At 37.5% G+C, this 18,247-nt stretch overlaps 1 protein-coding gene across 2 annotated transcripts in view; it reads left to right on the top strand.

Moving 5' to 3' along the window:
- LOC136825907 (polycystin family receptor for egg jelly-like) overlaps positions 1-18,247 on the top strand; it is a 237,431-nt gene that overhangs the window by 106,020 nt on the left and 113,164 nt on the right. For both annotated transcript variants that reach the window (XM_067082800.1, XM_067082799.1), the window contains exons 15-19: positions 136-287; positions 5,277-5,418; positions 10,830-10,927; positions 11,799-11,933; positions 14,599-14,783. In XM_067082800.1, the coding sequence (XP_066938901.1) occupies positions 136-287; positions 5,277-5,418; positions 10,830-10,927; positions 11,799-11,933; positions 14,599-14,783 (712 nt within the window). The remainder of the gene's footprint in view (positions 1-135; positions 288-5,276; positions 5,419-10,829; positions 10,928-11,798; positions 11,934-14,598; positions 14,784-18,247) is intronic.

Raw genomic sequence — 18,247 nt, 5'->3', positions numbered from 1 at the left:
ATACTATCATTGAACGTCTGCAGTCATTCAGCTATATTGTACGTTGTATAGTTAATCAACTAAAGAATTCAGGATGAATTTTATTAGGTTGCTGATTCCAGGCAAATGTTTACATTAAAAGTATTTTTTTAACAGCTCTTCGGCATCTAGATTTTGGAACTAAAACTGGTGGGGGTGCTGCTGTTCCATTAAGACTAGCTTTCAATGTTACCATCATGACTGCTGGAAATCATTCTGTGACCTTTACCTTAGTTAATGAGGTATCTAACACAACATTTACTACACAGGTAAGAGTGACCAAATGATTACATTTACATTTGTGTTTCTTTTCTCATAAATGTGGTAACATTTCTGATTGTTTATGGTATGGAACTCATACAGCTTCAGATTTTATGCCTCTAAATTACACAGAATTGTTACTTTTCTATTTATCCTTACACTTCTAAATGGATTTACAATGAATGTCTTACTTAGCAGTGTGGATCACATCAGAATTTGACTACTTTTCTTACCATAAGATCTTCCCCATTTCCTTTATATTTTGATGATAAAAAATAATATTAGAAGTTGCCCTTACTGTATACCCAAATGAGTGTGGGGGAAAATAGTGAATAATGTAGTGCCAAGAGGCAAGAGGGATGAGTGCTTGAGAACTAAGCAGTTTAGTCCAAAACATTTTGAAATCAAAGTCAGTGATAAACTATGTACCATATATCTTTGGCACCTCAGATTAGCTCACCGAAGAGCTATTACATGTAAAATTTAGTATTGTAGAGTTTTTGTGGGGTGAACTTAGTCCTAACTCCAACATATATTGTAAACTTTCTTACCATGCATTTCACAAGTCAGGATATGGTCATGGTATAGGTGGGATTATCTCTTGGCAAATTACTGGACACTCATGGGGGCCAGATTGGTAATGGGAGTGTTGATTTGGTAATTTCTAGTACTTAATAGTTACTATCAGCTAAATTATCCCTAGTGATTTATTAAGCGCCATTGACGTTCTTCTTTATACCTTTGAAGGTGTATGGAAAGGGCAAAGGAATAATTCTGGACATGCCAAGTTATATGCCTTTTGATATTTTCCTTTTTTATCAATGTGTGCTTGTACCACTAAAACCCCTTCGACTTGGGACTTGACATGATCCAAAAGAAATAAGTAATGTAATTGGAGAAAACTTTGCAAAAGTAAGTACTGTAGTGATAAAAATTTAGATGAGTAGCAAAAGTAAGTACTGTAGTGATAAAAATTTAGATGAATACTTCTGCGCAAAAAAAAATTGTGTAGAATTAATAACAATAAATTTTGAAATAACAATAAATTTTGAAACATTAGAAGATATACATTATAATAGAAAATTTTATATAAGTGCCTTACCAAGCAATTACATAGCTAACAGCTTCCTACCACGGCAGACCAAAAATTATAATTTCGCAGTGGTACCACCATCGCTAATGTAGGTGACAGGGTTCTGCCCACTATCAGGACTGACAGGAAACATCAATTCGTTTTCTGCCTGCTCCCACCAATACTTAGGGTATCCTAATCTCCTAAAACTCTCCCTCAGGTGTTCCTGCTCTTCATCTAAGAATTTGGGACTGCAAATCCTATAAGTCCTAATGGCCAACCCCATCATTACTCCTATTTTTATTTCTTTCCTATGACTGGAGAACATATGTATGTATGAATTGGTGTGTGTCTTCTTGTATACCGTGAATTTTAAATTTTCCCCTTCCCTCTCTACCATGACATCCAAAAAAGGAATTTCTCCCTTCTCTTCTATTATGAACTTGATGTGTTTGTATAGTTTATTTATGTTTTCTAGGAAGTTATGTAGATCTTCCCGTTCTCCCTTATGAATAATCAAGGGTACAGTGAGATGAGCTGGCTAGAGTGTCTCACTGGGTATGGAGGGTGGTGCTGGGAGGGAGGGAATTGGTGGATGAAGTTTTTTTATGTCTTGCTCTATCTGTAACTTAGCTTATTTGCTACACAATGCTGAATTGCTGAATTTAACTTACACGCTACATATGCTACTCTTTATCGCTGAACGTAATTGCTATTTTTTATATTTTTAATCTTCTTTTTCACTGACTTTTGCCTTCTCCACCACACTTTCCCCACTTTCACATGAAGGGCATTTCACTAAAAACCTGTCCAAGGTTTGTTTCTTCTTTTCTTCCAAAATTTTTCAAAAATGAGCTAGGCAAGTTTCGCTCGGACACACGACCGGTTGCAACTTTTTCTGGTTGTTTCTTTAAAGTAAACACTACAGTTTTCTCCCACATTCCCAACACTTCTTTAATCTCATTTGTAGCAACCTCTGCCGACACTTGCTCCTCCTTGTCCCCCTCCTCCAAAACCTGCAAAGCCTCCTTACACTGCTGCTGATGTAGTTCCTTTAATTCCTCCATGTCAGTTCCTCGTTGTGCTCGTTGACGAGGACGTCGACGTCTTCATCTACTTCCAGGCCTGTGGACTTTCTGAGGGGCACAATATTCTCCACCGCTAGCTCTTCAGGTTCAAACCCTTCAAAATCCACATTCAGTCACAACCTTAGGCCACAGCTACATCCATGCAGAGTTTAAGGTCCTTGTAACACCCTGCCAGGCCATGTCAATAATTTTGAGGCAGGTCATGATATTGTAGTGATCCTTCCAGAACTCTCGAAGGGTGAGGTTTTTGGCCTCCGTAACCTCAAAACATCGCTTTAACAGGTGCTAGGTGGAGACCTTTTTGAAATTTGAAATAACCTGCTGGTCCATGGGCTACAGGATAGGGCTGGTGTTGGGTGGAAGGAAGTGGACCTTGATAAACTTGAATTCTCCGTAGATGTCATCTGTTGGGTTGGTGGGTGCATGGGAGCATTGTCGAGGACAAGAAGGGGTTTCAGGGGTGAGTTATTTGAGGTGAGGTAATCTTGATGGTAGGACCGATGACCATGTTTACGTACTGGATGAAGATATCCCTGGTGACCCATGCCTTTTGAGTTTGCCCTCCACATAACCTGCAGATTTTCTTTGGTTATCTTGTGGGACTTCAAGGCCCTGGGGGTTTCTGAGTGATATACAAGTAGCGGCTTAACTTTGCAGTCGCCACAAGCATTCATGCACAGCACAAGGGTTATCCTGTCCTTCATTGGTTTGTGGCCTGGCAAGCTCTTCTCTGCCGTTAGATAGGTCCTCCTCAGCATCTTTTTCCAGAAGAGCCCTGTCTTGTCACAGTTGAAAATTTGCTGGGCAACATATCCTTCTGCTTCTATCAGTTCGGCAAACCTCTTAACAAACTCTTCAGCTGCCTTCACATTGGAGCTTGCTGCCTCACCATGCCTGATAACAGAGTGAATGCCAGTCCACTTTTTAAAATTATCAAACCACCCCCAACTGGCTTTGAATGATTTCTGATGCCTCGTCCGTCGATGTTCCCAGCATCGTACACGCCAAATCCGTGTAGAAGTCACATGCCTTCTCACAGTATCTCCTGCAAGCTGCTTCTCATTCAGCCACACCAACAACTTCTCCATCTCTTGGCTGGTGTTATAGCCTTTATCGACTCCTGCTTCAAGATCGTACAGATCGTAGAAGTAGTCCGGTCCTTGCCAAGCCCATAACGTGCACACCTTGATTGTGTTTTTGTATGATATCACGCTTCATAACCAAGGTAATCGGCCCTTTCTTCTTCTCAACACAGTTTAATATTCACTTTCTTGGAACCCATGGTGAAAACTAAGAAATGTTCCAAAATACAGGGCACAGCAAGAAATGCTACGAGATGCTGTGGAGATGCTTGCATGGCAACGTAACCACGTGAACTGGACGAGACAGTTCGGCTAGGCATCTTGGTGCTGGCAATGGCAGATGCATTAGGAGATGGCTCTCTCAGGCTCACTGGCTTGTAGCTCAAATCTTGGCTCACTTTTTAAAGCAAAAAATCCCTCGTGGGACAGCTCATATATTGGAAATCTCATTCATTGGTGCACTTGTAAGTCAAGGTTTTATATATAACTTTCAGTTAATATTTACTGAAAGATGTTTTACAGTGATTTTGTACACTATTCCAGTAGACTCTGTATGAAATTTACCATAAATATTGAATGTTTATGTAATTAGTACCGCGATACACCACCAGGGTGGCGCTGTGGTTTGTTTACATCTGCCACAAGCTGCTGAGTTCCGACGTAATTTAGGAAATTTTTCTTAGTTTTATGATAACAGACATACAGTAATTCGGCTTATAAATACTGTATTATTAATTTAATGTGATAATCTGGCTTGTTTTTCAATGTTATCATTATTAACAACAGTTTTCATGGGTACCCGTTACAGTACATTCTTTGGTAGTGCCTATAGGCTACCTAGCCTAGCCTATGGCGCTTGGTCTATCATCGGTAATACGGCCGCATTGGTCATAGGCCAATTTTTTGATACAGTATGCATTTAAAAATGTAAAAGTGCTTTGATACGGTAAGTTATTCAACTCTGAACTTATTTAATCGTAATTTGTGTAAAGTTTTGTATAAAAGGCAAGGTTGGGGTAATGACTGGTGGTCAGGAATGGATTAATCCATTTTCAGTAATTTTTAATGGGAGAATTTAACTCAGAATTCGACAAAATCGAATCTCGTCACTTCTTCTGGAACAAATTAGCGTCGAGGACTGAGGTTCTACTGTACATATATATATATGTGTGTGTGTGTGTATACATATACATATACAGTACAGTATATCACACATTACCACAGGTGAATGGGAAATAGTCGACAATCGGTCAGGATAATATATAATATATATATATATATATATATATATATATATATATATATATATATATATATATATATATATATATATATATATATATATATATATATATATATATATATATATATAGATATATATATATATATATATATATATATATATATATATATATATATATATACATATATATATATATATATATATATATATATATATATATATATATATATATATATATATATATATATATATATATATATATATATTTTTTTTTTTTTTTTTATGCTGGTTACAGTTATCAGCATACTGAGAAAGGGTCATTGTGGGGAAAGTTTTGAAGTGACAGTCAAATTATAAAAGTTACTTATTTGTTTACAAACTCCAAGTGAAATATAAAAGTGGATGTTTTGGAATCCAAAAAGACATTATTGTTGATGGTTTGATGAATTTTAATACTAACAAAGATGTACAGTATGATATATTATTTGCAAATAAATTTTGATCCTTTTCAGATAGAGGTTAAAAAGCCCATTACAGGGGTCACAACTGACATAAAATGGATTGATAAGGGTGTAATAAAACCAGGATTGGGAAATGCTGGGAACTTGTACATGTCCAATGAGACTGTTGTCTTCACACCTTCTACTTTAACTGGTAAGTTGTTCCAATTGTTACTTTGTTTATTAATTTTGAAATTTAAGAATTCCCTACTTAAGACTTCAGAAATAAATGTCCTTACCTGCCAGTAACGTTAAGAATTGCGTTTATGCTCTCAGTGGTAATACATTACTGGAAATTATAAAACTGTTAACATTAGACAGCATTTATTATAGCTATTGCATTCGTTGCCTTAACACTGGCTTAGCATAAATTTCCATCTAAAGCACTTTATATTGACAAATATGAAATTATATGTGATGATTTGATTTGAGTAAAATAAGAATGAAAGTTATATTTCATTATTCATAAGTTCTTTTCTATCTCATTCTTTTAAATATTTGATGCTTCCATCTAAGTAAATTAGATTGAAAAAATAATACTAAACAGCATCATCTGCACATTCTGAGTGTGTCAGTTTTCTGTCATTGTTCAGGTCTAAACCCTCTCTTCCCTCAAGTCAATTTTTTTAATAAAATCTATGAAAAGGACAAACAACAGATGGGCGATAATCTTCCATTTTTTACTGAAAATTCACTGGACAAGTACCCTTTAGTATTTACTTTGAATCTACTTCGTACATGGGCCATTTCAGTTAGTTTTACAAATTTCACAGTAATGCCATAGTAACACAAGAACTTCAGTAAAATTGGTTTGTGGATACTGTGAATACCCTCTCATAATCAGCAGAATCCATCAGAAAGGAATTTCAAATGTCATGCACTGCTGAACAGTATGTCTGAATTTTTAAATTTCATACACTGCTGGGTAATATGTCTTATTACAAATATTTTATTCCGGGTAACTCCTGCCCTTACAAAAAATGGCTTGTTTCTCTCTTTATGTTTTTTATTCGTTTCTTTCTCCATCTTATTGAGAAAAAGCATATTAAAAATTTTCATTTCAATGCCTCTGTGTCAACCACATGCAATCAGGTTACCTTTGTGTGGTAACTTTGCTGTGACTTCTATCCCCAAATTATTAGGCTTTGTCCTCATTCCATACTCTGCTATTTAGTATGTGAGGTGTCATTTCAGTTTTGACTAAAATCATCTCCGCAGTGATCCCACCATAATGTAATGTTTCCCATCTAAGTTTATTTTTTATTCCACTTCCAAAACTGTGATTTCATTCATAAGTAAATTCAGGTCTTCTTCAGCTTGATATATCATTCAAATTATCTTATCTCTTATTTATGATCTCCCAAAAAATTGCCCTTCCCAACATTATCTTTCTATTGATGTTATTGACCCATCTTATTAACCCATCCCTCCTTTTTGACAGGTAATTTCCTCATTTTCTGTTCAGTCATGGATATTTCATGAATGATTTTTTGGGCTGTTACAGCCATTGCCACTCTTGTGTATACAGTCGTCCCTCGTCTATCGCTGGGGTTAGGTTCCAATACCTCCTGCAATAGGTGTAAATCTGTGAAGTAGTGACCTGATATTTATTCTATTATTTATATATATTTTAAGGCTTTATAAACCTTTCCCACACTCTTATAAGCACTTCCTGTGCTCTTAAACACTTTCTGCACTCTTAAACCTACGTAATTTTAACAACATAAAATTCTGTATGGGTGCTCACCATTGAGTTACTACAACTTGAATGATGAAGATGATGATGAATTACCTGTGCAGTACTGATGATGATGGAGATGATGATGATGAGATGAATGTACTGCACAGCCAAGAAGAGCATTACAGCTCTTCTGAAGGTGCCACTTCATCAGGCGCTTCATCAAGTGGTGCAGTATCTTTGCCCTCGTCTGTAACTTCTGTTTTCACTAAAGGCATAGGCGTAACTGGTGTCTTCTTCTGAGTGAGGAACATAGTTACTGGGAATTGCTTGGGCTGCTTTTTCTTCTGGACGAGAAGGTTTTTATAAACTGACGTGCCACCCTCGATTGTATAGGAGAACTGCAACAAATGAAGTATTTGGGGGTCCCTTTCTTGAGCTACTCGCTCAAGTTCTTTGGCCATTCTGACCTTGATTGCGAGGCGATCGAGTGTTAGGCCAACCTCCTCCTCTTCTTCAACCCCTAGTTCCTCGTGTTCCTCTGCTTCTTCTTCTCTTGCTGACTTCGTCATCTCTGTCAGGTCTTCATCCATCCACGGTTGTGAGTGGGCATCGATCAGGTCATTAACATCATCAAGAGTCATATCACTGAAGGCATCTCCTCCCAGTAGTTTTACCAGCTTCATGGCCTTATCTACCACAGAGTGGTGTACTTCATCAGGAGAAAATCCCTTGTAATAGTGGACCATTTCTGGCCATAAGTTTTTCCAGCTGGAATTTCTAGTTTCACTCTTCATCTCCTTTATGGCCCTCTGAATATTTAGGAGACATTATGCAATGGTGTAGTTACGCCAGTATGCCTTTAACGAGAAGTCTTCGTCCGAGTCCATAGCTTCAACTAGGTTTTGCAGGGCATTTCGTGTATGGAGAGCCTTAAAAGCGCAAATAACTCTTATCCATAGGCTGAATCAGCAGATTTCAGCAGCAAAAACTCTATCTGCATGTCATCATGAAACGATTGAAAGTGTGGCCTCCAGCATTGTCCATGAACAGAAGCACTTTGAATTCAAGGCTTTTCTCTGCCAGATAAAGCTTGACCTCCATGATAAAGCACTGGTAGAATCAATCAGATGTGAGGAATTTCGTGATCCAGGCCTTGGGGTTGTGCATCCAGTACACAGGCAACACATTCTTATTCTTGTTTTTTAGGACCCTTGGGTTTTTGACTTATAAATAAGCCCTGGCTTTATAATAAAGTCTGCAGCATTCCCACACATAATCAATGTTACACAATCTTTTTGGGCCTTAAATCCAGGGGTTTTGGCTTCGTCCTTCATAATAAAAGTGTGAGACGGCATTCTCTTCCAGAATAAGCCTGTTTCATCCATATTAAAAACTTGTTCAGGCTTATAACCCCCTTACTCGATAATGGTTTTGAATGTGTTGTTCACATACAGTACTCCTTGGCTCCTGCTTTATCTGCAGAGAAATGCTCTTAAGTCACATAATTTCTGAAACTTGTAAAACCAGCCCTTGCTGGCACAGAATGTGGTTGGTCTGGTGGGAGAAGCACTTGATGGTCCTGCTTCTGCGTTGTCGTTGTCGTCCTCTTCCTCCTCGTCACCATCGCAAACGACACCTCTTTCAGCAAAGGTTTTGTAAAGTTTCTTGGCCTGCATGTCAGTGGTGTTGGTATCCAGCGAGATATTCTTCCTGCAGTCACTGATCCACAGGGCCAATGTAGACTCCGCCCTCACAATGGCCTTATTGCGGGAAGTTATCACCCCTCTTCGTAGTCTTGTTAAGAGACGCTGCTGCCGTCGTCCTTATATTCTTTTCGTCCATCTTTATGTAGCGAACCGAAGATTCATTGATCCCGTATTGGCGGCCTACAGCATGTTGAGGAGTTCCACCTTTTCTTTGATGGTAAACATCTTCCTCTGGCATTCTGGCACTTGGGTTCGGTGCCAGAAGCCTTAGAAGGCGCAGAATGTTTGGACAGCATGGTAGGGCTTGAAATCAATTCAGTATCTTACAAAAATTTCACAAAAACACAGCACCGCAGAGCAACACTACACACAGTGATCAGACATTGATGTGAAATGTACAAGGCGAGGTACTGCTGTGTGGGAGATGTAGGAGACTGATGCTCAAAATACAGAATACAGTGCTCTGGTTGGTTGCCTCCCATCCATCAGCCCAATACTGTAGTGCGCCGTATACGATCTCACGTGGGCAAACTAGCTCAAGTGGAAGCAGCCATAGCTGCATTTTCCATATGTCCGAGTCTTAGTGTACTCATCTACTGTATGCTGTGTATTTTATTTCGATTCCAAATTCACTGCATTACGTAAAGTGAAGATCAGCACTCAGATTTATCAAATCTTTATTGAATCATGGAAAACAATGAAAAGGTGAGCAGTGTATCTGCTGTGTGCTACATATTTTATTTTGATTTAATATTCTGTTAATGTGTTTTGGTTAATATTTTTTATATTTTTTCTTTTGGTAATTTTATGGGTTAGGGGTCTGAATTCACTGCATTACATTAAAGTCAAGATCAGCACACAGATTTATCAAATATTTATTGAATCATGGAAAACAATGAAAAAATGAGCAGTTTATCTGCTTACAGAAGCTGGGGTTGTAAAAAACAAAGGGAACAAAGGAACAAAGAACGCACATAAATACTATTGTTTTTTATTTTTTAGGCTAGAAATTGATTATTTTATTACCCCTGTGAATCGCTAAAATCAGAGAATACTTAAAACCCCTCTAAAAACGCATATAACTGCCTATTTTGATAGTTCAAAACACTAGAAACCCTCAAAAAATGCGTATACATGAATATTTTAATAGTTTTTATCACGTAATTGATATAAAAATACAGTACAGTAATTTGCGAATATTGCTCTATGAAAAATACAGGGAATAGGCACTTTCCGTGAATAATGTGTACTGTATATATGTTCCAAAGAGAAATCTGGGAATAGGTGAAGCCGCAAATCCAAAACCGAGAACAGTCGGGGGTCCACTGTGTACCGCAAAATCCCGCAATACTGTAGAGCAAAAAATCCACAATATAAAATTAGATACTGTATATACAATTTAAAAATCCACGATACAGTGAAACCTCGACATGGGGAGGGACGACCGTGCATTGCTTCATTTACCCAGTTATTCTCTCTTATGTCCTTTTTATCTTCATTTAACTTCACTTTCTAAACTGAAGTACTAGGCACATCCAAGATTTTGTATTGCATCTCTCGCCTGAAAGTTGTTTACATGTACAGTATATTTTTCTTTGGTCATATCTATTGCATCCTAGGTGTCACTCTTTAATGTTTCTGTCTTGTTACCCCCATATCCTAGTACTTTACAGTTAGTCCAAGATATTGTCATACATTCTTTTTAGACAAAAAAATATTATATGTAGATCATAATTGTGTATTGTATGTTGGCACATTACCATTTTCACTATTTGGGTGTTTTGGTAATATTGTTTTAGGGGGAGGGTTGGTTTTGAAACTTGGCTATAATCCTTCTAACATTTTGCAAGGGTATTGTACGGTAGAGAGAAATTACCGTGAGAGGAAATACTGTTTGGTGGGTCACCTATACTGTGAATATTCTTTTGTTAGAAAATATATTGAATATTTAAGTTAAAATTTATAGACAGCAAATGTTTTACAGCAGTTTCACTCTTGAAGGTGCCTTTGTTATTTTTTTATGTTTGAAAGTAAACTAAAGAACAAAGAACACCACAGCTCCAAAAAGAAATAAAATCTACTAAATGAGGTGTATATCTGCCTAAAATAATGTTTTTATCTATCTTGGAGTCATTAAAAGTTCTTAAAAATGTTTTATAAAATTGGCTCTTTCCTCAGGAGAGGCAGAGAAGTGGAAAATTGCCTTATATCCAGGTGGAGAAATTGTTGTTGAAGCCCCAGGAAGCAACACAACGTTGTCTCACATATTTTCAGTGGTGAGTGGTGTTTTTTTTTAATATTGTATTTAGTTGAATTATATTTTGTCCCAAGAATGTTTGAATAGGTGGTCAGATGAAGTTGAGAATTTTTTGTAACAATACTTTGCACTTAGTTAACTGAAACGTGCTTAGTCTTCTAATCCATGATGTTCATCATCCAGCTATCACCGAAGTTGAGAATTTTTTGTAACAATACTTTGCACTTAGTTAACTGTAACGTGCTTAGTCTTCTAATCCATGATGTCCATCATCCAGCTATCACCGTCTCGCATCTAAATGCCTAAATTATCGAGTGATATTACATTCGTAGCAGAATTCAACTAGGAAGGAGGTTTTAGCCTACTTATCCATATATAAATTCTGCCACTAACTTATTCAATGTTTTCAGTGAATTCTTGTGATCCTGTAACCTCATTTTGTTCCTAAGCATCCGCACGTTACCCTTCATGAAAACAATCTGTATGGCTATCTTATTAATATCATATCAAACTCTTCAATGCCTGAAAAGTACAGCTGATATGTCCAATATCTGTCGTCATATGGTTAAAAATAATTTTTTTGTGTAGACATGAACTTGGATCTTTTATTTTTCTTAAATTCCAAATTGGCCTTGGTGAAGTTAATCAACCCTGCTGCATTCTTAAATTGCAAATGGGCCTCGGTGAAGTTAATCCATGGTTCAACCCTGCTGCACTGGGTTATTTCACTTTTATGAAGGCCATGTACTTATCTTATACTGTACAGTATTGGCTGTTATTTCCCTTGGTGGAAGTTCTCCATGTTTACAGATATAGTAAAAAATGTTTGTATGAATAATTTAATTTGTGTACTAATCGGATGTTTTCATCAGAAAATTCTTCTTTTACAGGAGGGTGAATACAACCTCACCATTTCTGCATATAACCCAGTGCAGGGCTGGGTGTCTTCAGATCCCATCACCATTGGAATTATCTCAGAAATTACTGGCTACAAACTAACAGATAGTGGCGAAATTGTTAAACCAGTAAGTTTTGTACTTAGAGTATTCATTTTGATAAGAACTTTTTAATAAATGCTATTTTTAATGTATTTATTAATAAAGAATCTGCTAATAATGTGAAATATATGTGCCACTTGTTTGGCAGGCTTTCCTAAATAAACTGGTCAGTTGGTCCTAGGATGATCCAAGTACTACGTACTCTCCACTCAGGAACATAGAACTGTGCCATTGGGTCCACATGTCAACATTAATTTCATTGAGCTTGTGTCACTTCTTGACGATATCTCTCTTCCTTATGCCACCTGTGTACCATTTTGCCTAACTTGAATTTTAGTGGTAATTATTTTTTTTATTACCCTCATGCAATGTAAGTTACTTCAAATGCATGCAATACTTTTTTTATTTCAGTCTTATATTTATTAGGTCATTGGTAGCGCTCCTACCACCACCATGCAAAGATACTGCATGAGGAAAGGTGCATTAGCTGATAAAACTTAGGCAGGCTAGTAAAAATTTCCATTGTGATATGCACTCTTAATTATAATCACATACTCAAAGGAAATAGCAGGTGGCTAGTTTCCCTTCATCTTATCCACGTCAAAAAATATACATTTGGCAATACAGTACTGTATTTACCTTAGGCTGATTCCTTCTGTTTGATAGGCAAATAGATTGGTTTTAACAACACATTAGATTGTTGATAATTAATTCACATCCAGTTTGTTTTTGGAAGGAATTTGCTTACTGTGATAAGAAGCGTGGGAACCCATTCAAGTGTACTGGCGTGATATATTAACCAATAATAGATACACTTCCAGGGTAAATCTGTGGTTAATATGTAGGAATACAGTATAAGGATAATGATACCCCTCATTAAAAACAATGAGAATGTAATACAGTACTTTAAATGTATGGTTTTTCACAACACCCATCACCTCATTTATTAACATTGATTGAATTATAATTATAGCACTGAATGAGCTTGTCCCTTTGCCAAGACAACCTGTGATTGTCAAGACTCCTTGGTATTTGTGGCTATGCAGGGTGCTTCTCCGGGTGCCTAAGCCTAGTTTTAATGATTTGAAAATTACTGTACATATGCTGTTTTCACAACTGGTAGTTGCTTCGAATTGCAGATCTTTACATTTTTTCTTTAACTTGGTCCTTCAGTTAGATATTGACATATTCTTTCATTATTTCCCAGAATACCTTATGCTTTAAAATTCATCCGTTTCTTTTTGGTAGAAAATTTTGGTTTTTCTCAAGATGCAGCTGATAATCAAGGTATATAATTCTGACTGCTGGGCCAGAAACAGTTTTTTCTTAATTAATATCCCTCTAGTTTCATGGAGAGAGACATTCCTTATACTGTATTAAGAATAAGAAAAATTTAGGTAGTGAAAAGAATGATAAATTAAGAGATTGTGAAAGACATTAATTGATCATATGCACACTTGCATAGTTACTTCAGAAAGCGTAGACTCTGTGAATACTGCAGTAACTTCAGAAATATATAATTATTAAAAGTATTTGCTTGGCCAGTCATATACCTAACACCAAAAATACATGTCTTTCAAGCATTTGCCAAAAGTATTTTGACATTTAATCATATGTATTGCAGTCTTAATTTTCCTAGATGTTCTCACTCTTTAGTATCCCATCTCTCTGTCAACAATATACTGTGCTTAAAAGAACCCTGCCAAGATGACGTCATGCAGTCTGCCACTAGGATTGGAAAAGTTATGCTTAGAAAGAAGCAGTTCATAGATGGTCTAGATTAGAGCCAGGAACAGGACTAACCAGTGAACTGTTAATGGAGGAAGAGTTTGTTTTTCACTGACAAAGAAACCCCTAGAAAGGATTTTAGAGAGAACTTAAAATTTGACTAGAATTCTTATCTTTTTCTTGGAAACTTAAATGATACTGTGCACGTGCCTTCATATCAAGGAATTCATATCATTAACTGCTGAAGGTCATAGTACAGAGGCTGCAGCACAGTCTATAGTTTTAGAACAATGGTTATATGGTCTCCATCTAACACAAGGTTGTAGATGTACCACCCAAGATGGTCCAATAACTCCATATACTAATGATACGAAAACTGACATCAAGTTTGCTAAATATAAGAGAAAGAAGGGGAATATTGAAGTGCCTAAACTGCACAGTGACTGAAGACTTAATTTAAGTTGAAGTCACCACCTACCAGACTTATGGTGGCCTCTGACTAAACAAAATAAAAGCTTAAGGGCTAGTTGTCTCTCTTTTAAGTAGTATCTAATACTGTTGAAGGATGTCTGAGTGTGTGTAGTGTGCAAACAGAATTTGAAAATAGTATTTTTTTTTTTCACCAGTAAAAACTTCGTACTTTAGCTGAGTGACTTCATTCGACCCCTCCTATTACCACACTTCCCTAGTCTAGTCAGAGTGTAAAACTGGGAGAATTAGAGACAGGAATAACTTTTAGCATGGGAAGTTTCACACATTTTTCCACAGCATGTTTTAAGCAAGTAATTGGTGCTCTCTCTTCCCTAGCTGGGTATTCATGTATTAATGAAATTAGGAAGTTTTCATTTTTAAAACATGTATTTAGATAATTTTGTATTTAGCGACTTTTAGGTTCCTGTAAAGCTGTTTTCTGTTTCAGCCTTAAATATCACTTGCCTAATTCTTGACCATTGGTTTCTTTCAGAATATTACCAAGATAGTCACAGCATCCTTTGAAGTACTACCACCCACTGCTTGCCTGATGATAGACTTTGGTGATAAAACTCCTGTTGAAACATGGGGCTATCGTGAAAGGTGTCAGGCTGAATATCCAGATGCAGTATATAAAGATTATCTTTTAAATCCAAACAACATCAGTCATGTATATGGGTATGTGATTGCAGTATTTCATGTAGAAGTAAATAAAATGTTGCATGGAAAGCAGAGGATGAAACAATGTGTTAATATGAGATTACAAATGTTTCACATTTTGTGGTTGCCATTTTAGGATTTAAAGATGCAAGGTTACAGATAGACTGGAATTTTAAAATGGTTAATTGGTAAATTTATCGTTTGGTGTGACCTCCATATTTTCTGAGTCTTTTGTAATGTTATGGTTCTGAGTGTGTATTTTTACCATTTTCATAATTTTCTTCCCTGACATTTTAGTAGAATTCTGGTATTTCCTCTTCTTGTGGGAGCAAGTCATTTTGGCTTCAGACAATTTTAGCCACTAGTCAAATTAGCCTTAAGACATTTCAACAATAGTCAGATTAGTTATTACAGTAGTTATTTTTGCTCCTAAACATTTCAACCACAATTACATTAGTCATTTTAACCAAAAAGCTTCCTTGGTCACACTTCTTTAACACTTATTATCATGGAAGTAATATTTCTGAAATGTTTGATGATTTTGCTTGTTTTTTATTTTTTTAATTTTATCATATGCCATTATACTTTATACACTAAAGTAAGTACAGTAGTGTATGTTAAACTTTTCTGCCATACTCAACTTTTCATTTTAGGAAATGATTTAAAACCAAAAGTAGGAAGATAAATACTTTGCATAGTTATATCTGCGACTACTTTGGCATAGGTTCAACAAGTGTTAAAATTGAAACAATCATTAACGAATGCTCCCAATAGTTACTCCCCCACCCTTTGTAAGGTGGGGTTAGGACAGCGAATGTTTCAGTTGTTCATTCTACTCTTGTCAGCAAAACTGGACAGCAGTGTAGACAAATGCTCTGAATTTTGGTTTGTTTTCATGGTTATCGACTTGGATCATCTAGAATGTGGTTTGTTTTTTCGTTATGGATTCTTCTCAATTTTCCTTATCAAAACCCCGTAGATTTTGCAAGGTAAGCGGTTGCAAGACCAGATTGGCTTCTTTGAAGTATGATACACACAATTTATGCATTGATCATCATGAGGTAACGTGTGATTTGGACAACCATTGTGATCATTGCAGGGAATAGTCTTTGCAAGAGATAGAGAAGATAGTAAAGTATCATGTTAAAAGAGAGAAGGATAGGCTTAGAAAGAGTGTAAAGAGAACAGCTAGTCTTGCATCTAAGTCTTCCCTAGAATTAACTTCTTATCAAGAAATAGATAGGTCTGTTGATTCTTCTTCTTTAATAGATTCTCATCCTTCCACACCCACCAAGTCATCTCAGGGTAGTAGGCTAGATTCAGTGCAATCTGATATTGACTCTGTAAAATCTAAGATTAAATTTTTGTGTAACAAGCTTGAATCCTTTGCATCTAATGTATCTAGTGCATTGGCCGGGACAGTGTCCCCACGTTCCATTGGCAACGTTGAGGATGCAGCCTTGTCTGTCCCATCAGCTCCTCCTGCCAACAGGCCTAGTAGTCCCAGGGTTCCCAAACGAGGACTGACATCACAGTATGTTCATGGACTGTGCCCTCTGTCTCCTGCCTTTGCTTCTCGGTCCTTGGTAGACAAACGCAAATTGTGCTTGCCTAAAGACATTCGTGGTAGTGTGAAAAAGGTCTAGGCCTTTGCTTTCCCAAGGTTACTACAGTGATTCATCTGAGCCAGGTAACTGATCGCATTCGATAGTGAATGATGCCACTGCACCTTCAGCCACCTCAAGGAGTCTGGAGTCATTAGCAGGCATCCGGGTAGTAAGCGTAGGCACCTAGACTCCTTTTCTGTTGTTGATAGTCTGAGTTTTGATTTCATCAGGGCTGTAGGTATGTCAGCTTCCGAGGCTTTTGCTGCTTTTATGGACTGTCTTTCTGAAGCTAAGACTAAGCGTGTCAGATATTCAAGGCCACAGGAAGTGTCAAGTTCACACCAGGTGTATTGTAGGCCACGGTGGGCTTTATCAAGTCTGCTCGCCGCCTTAGTCAGGCCGCACACAACCTCAGCGAGTCTGAGGGAAGAGTCTCTGAACCCTCAAGAGACAGTAGGCTGTAGAGTTTCTTCGGGCCTGCAGTTAGTGTCTGACACATGAGTCTTCGAATAGTAAGAGGAGTGAGTAGGTAAGTGTGAGTGAACAAGTTCTGAGTGGCATCAAGGGAACAGGTAGTGCTTCTCTTGTGTTGGAATGTAAGTCACCATGGTTAAAGGTTCTTGCCCTTTTGTATCAGCTGGATTTTCTCAGATCTTGAGAGAGACTGTTCTCAGTTCAAGTATTTACCAGAGTAGATTAGCAGAATTCTAGCGCTGGGTCTTACAAGAAAATCTGGTTTTGAGGCTTCTTCAGTTGTCTTAGATGAGGAAGACTTGTTAGGTCCAACTCTTCCTCTCAACATTCTCCTTCTCCTACATTACCCTTGGATAAGGAAGAGAAACACTTAGAATCGGTCACTTCAGGCTTTAAGGAACTGGCTCAGTTGTGTTTGTACAGATATCCCCAGTTCTTTTCAGTGCAGCATTCGAATACTACTCACTCTAAGAGCTTCTAGGTTGGGGTCTGATTATTCTCCTCTCCCATCCTTTAGGCTATCAGATTCTGTACATGGGAGATTTGACTCTATTGATAAGGCTTTCTTCTTTTGATAAGGCTTTGCCTAAGAAGATCTCCTCTAAAGGATCCCCTCTTTTGTCTCCCTTCATTCATGCTAAGAAGGCACTAGTATATAGGACAGTGGACAGAGCTTGTTTGTCCATGATTTTTCCAACTAAGAAAGGTGCCAGTGCATCAGGCAGGTTGCATTTCTTTGTTCCAGAGACTGAGAATATGTATAAGAGTTTGACTTAACGCTATCAAAGGTATGTCCTTCAGTGAAATTGTACTGAATGCAGTGTTTGAAGAAGTTTGGTGAGCTTCTTCCTCCCCTGGCCAAGGATCCTTAGGGTTTTTGCTTCCCTAGACAAGGCATTTCATGATCTGATAAGGGAGCTATTCTGTGTCAATAGCAACTTTAAAGTTCTCAGAAGAGAGCAGTTTTGCTCTCTGCTGGTTCCTTCAGTTTCCCCCCTTAGTAAACAGTCTTTAATTTCAGCACATCCTTTTGGGAAGATTTTTGAAGAAAACTGTCTGTGTCTATAGCCTTAGAGACTGAGAAGACAGAGAATAGGTCTTTCATCCATTAGTCCCAAGCTTTTAAAGGGAAGTGTCCTGTGTCTTCCTCTTCTTATAAACAGCCTTCGGGCAACACTACCTCTTTTGCTAGGTCTTCCTTTCCAAGTGCCGGAAGGAGGAAAGCATCCTCACAGCAAAGTTCCAAATCCTGTTCTGCAAGGAGGGTTTACTTTCCTCTTGTAACAAGAGCCCAAGTCCAATAAAGAATAGCTCCTTGAGCCTCAGGCACCTGTGGGGGCCAGGTTAGCCTCTTTTGCTCAAGTGTGGGAATGCTTAGGGCAGACACTTGGCAGCGAAGTA

The sequence above is a fragment of the Macrobrachium rosenbergii genome, chromosome 3 (assembly GCF_040412425.1).
Source record: "Macrobrachium rosenbergii isolate ZJJX-2024 chromosome 3, ASM4041242v1, whole genome shotgun sequence".
NCBI lineage: Eukaryota > Metazoa > Arthropoda > Malacostraca > Decapoda > Palaemonidae > Macrobrachium > Macrobrachium rosenbergii.
This window is presented reverse-complemented; position numbering and strand designations above follow the sequence as displayed.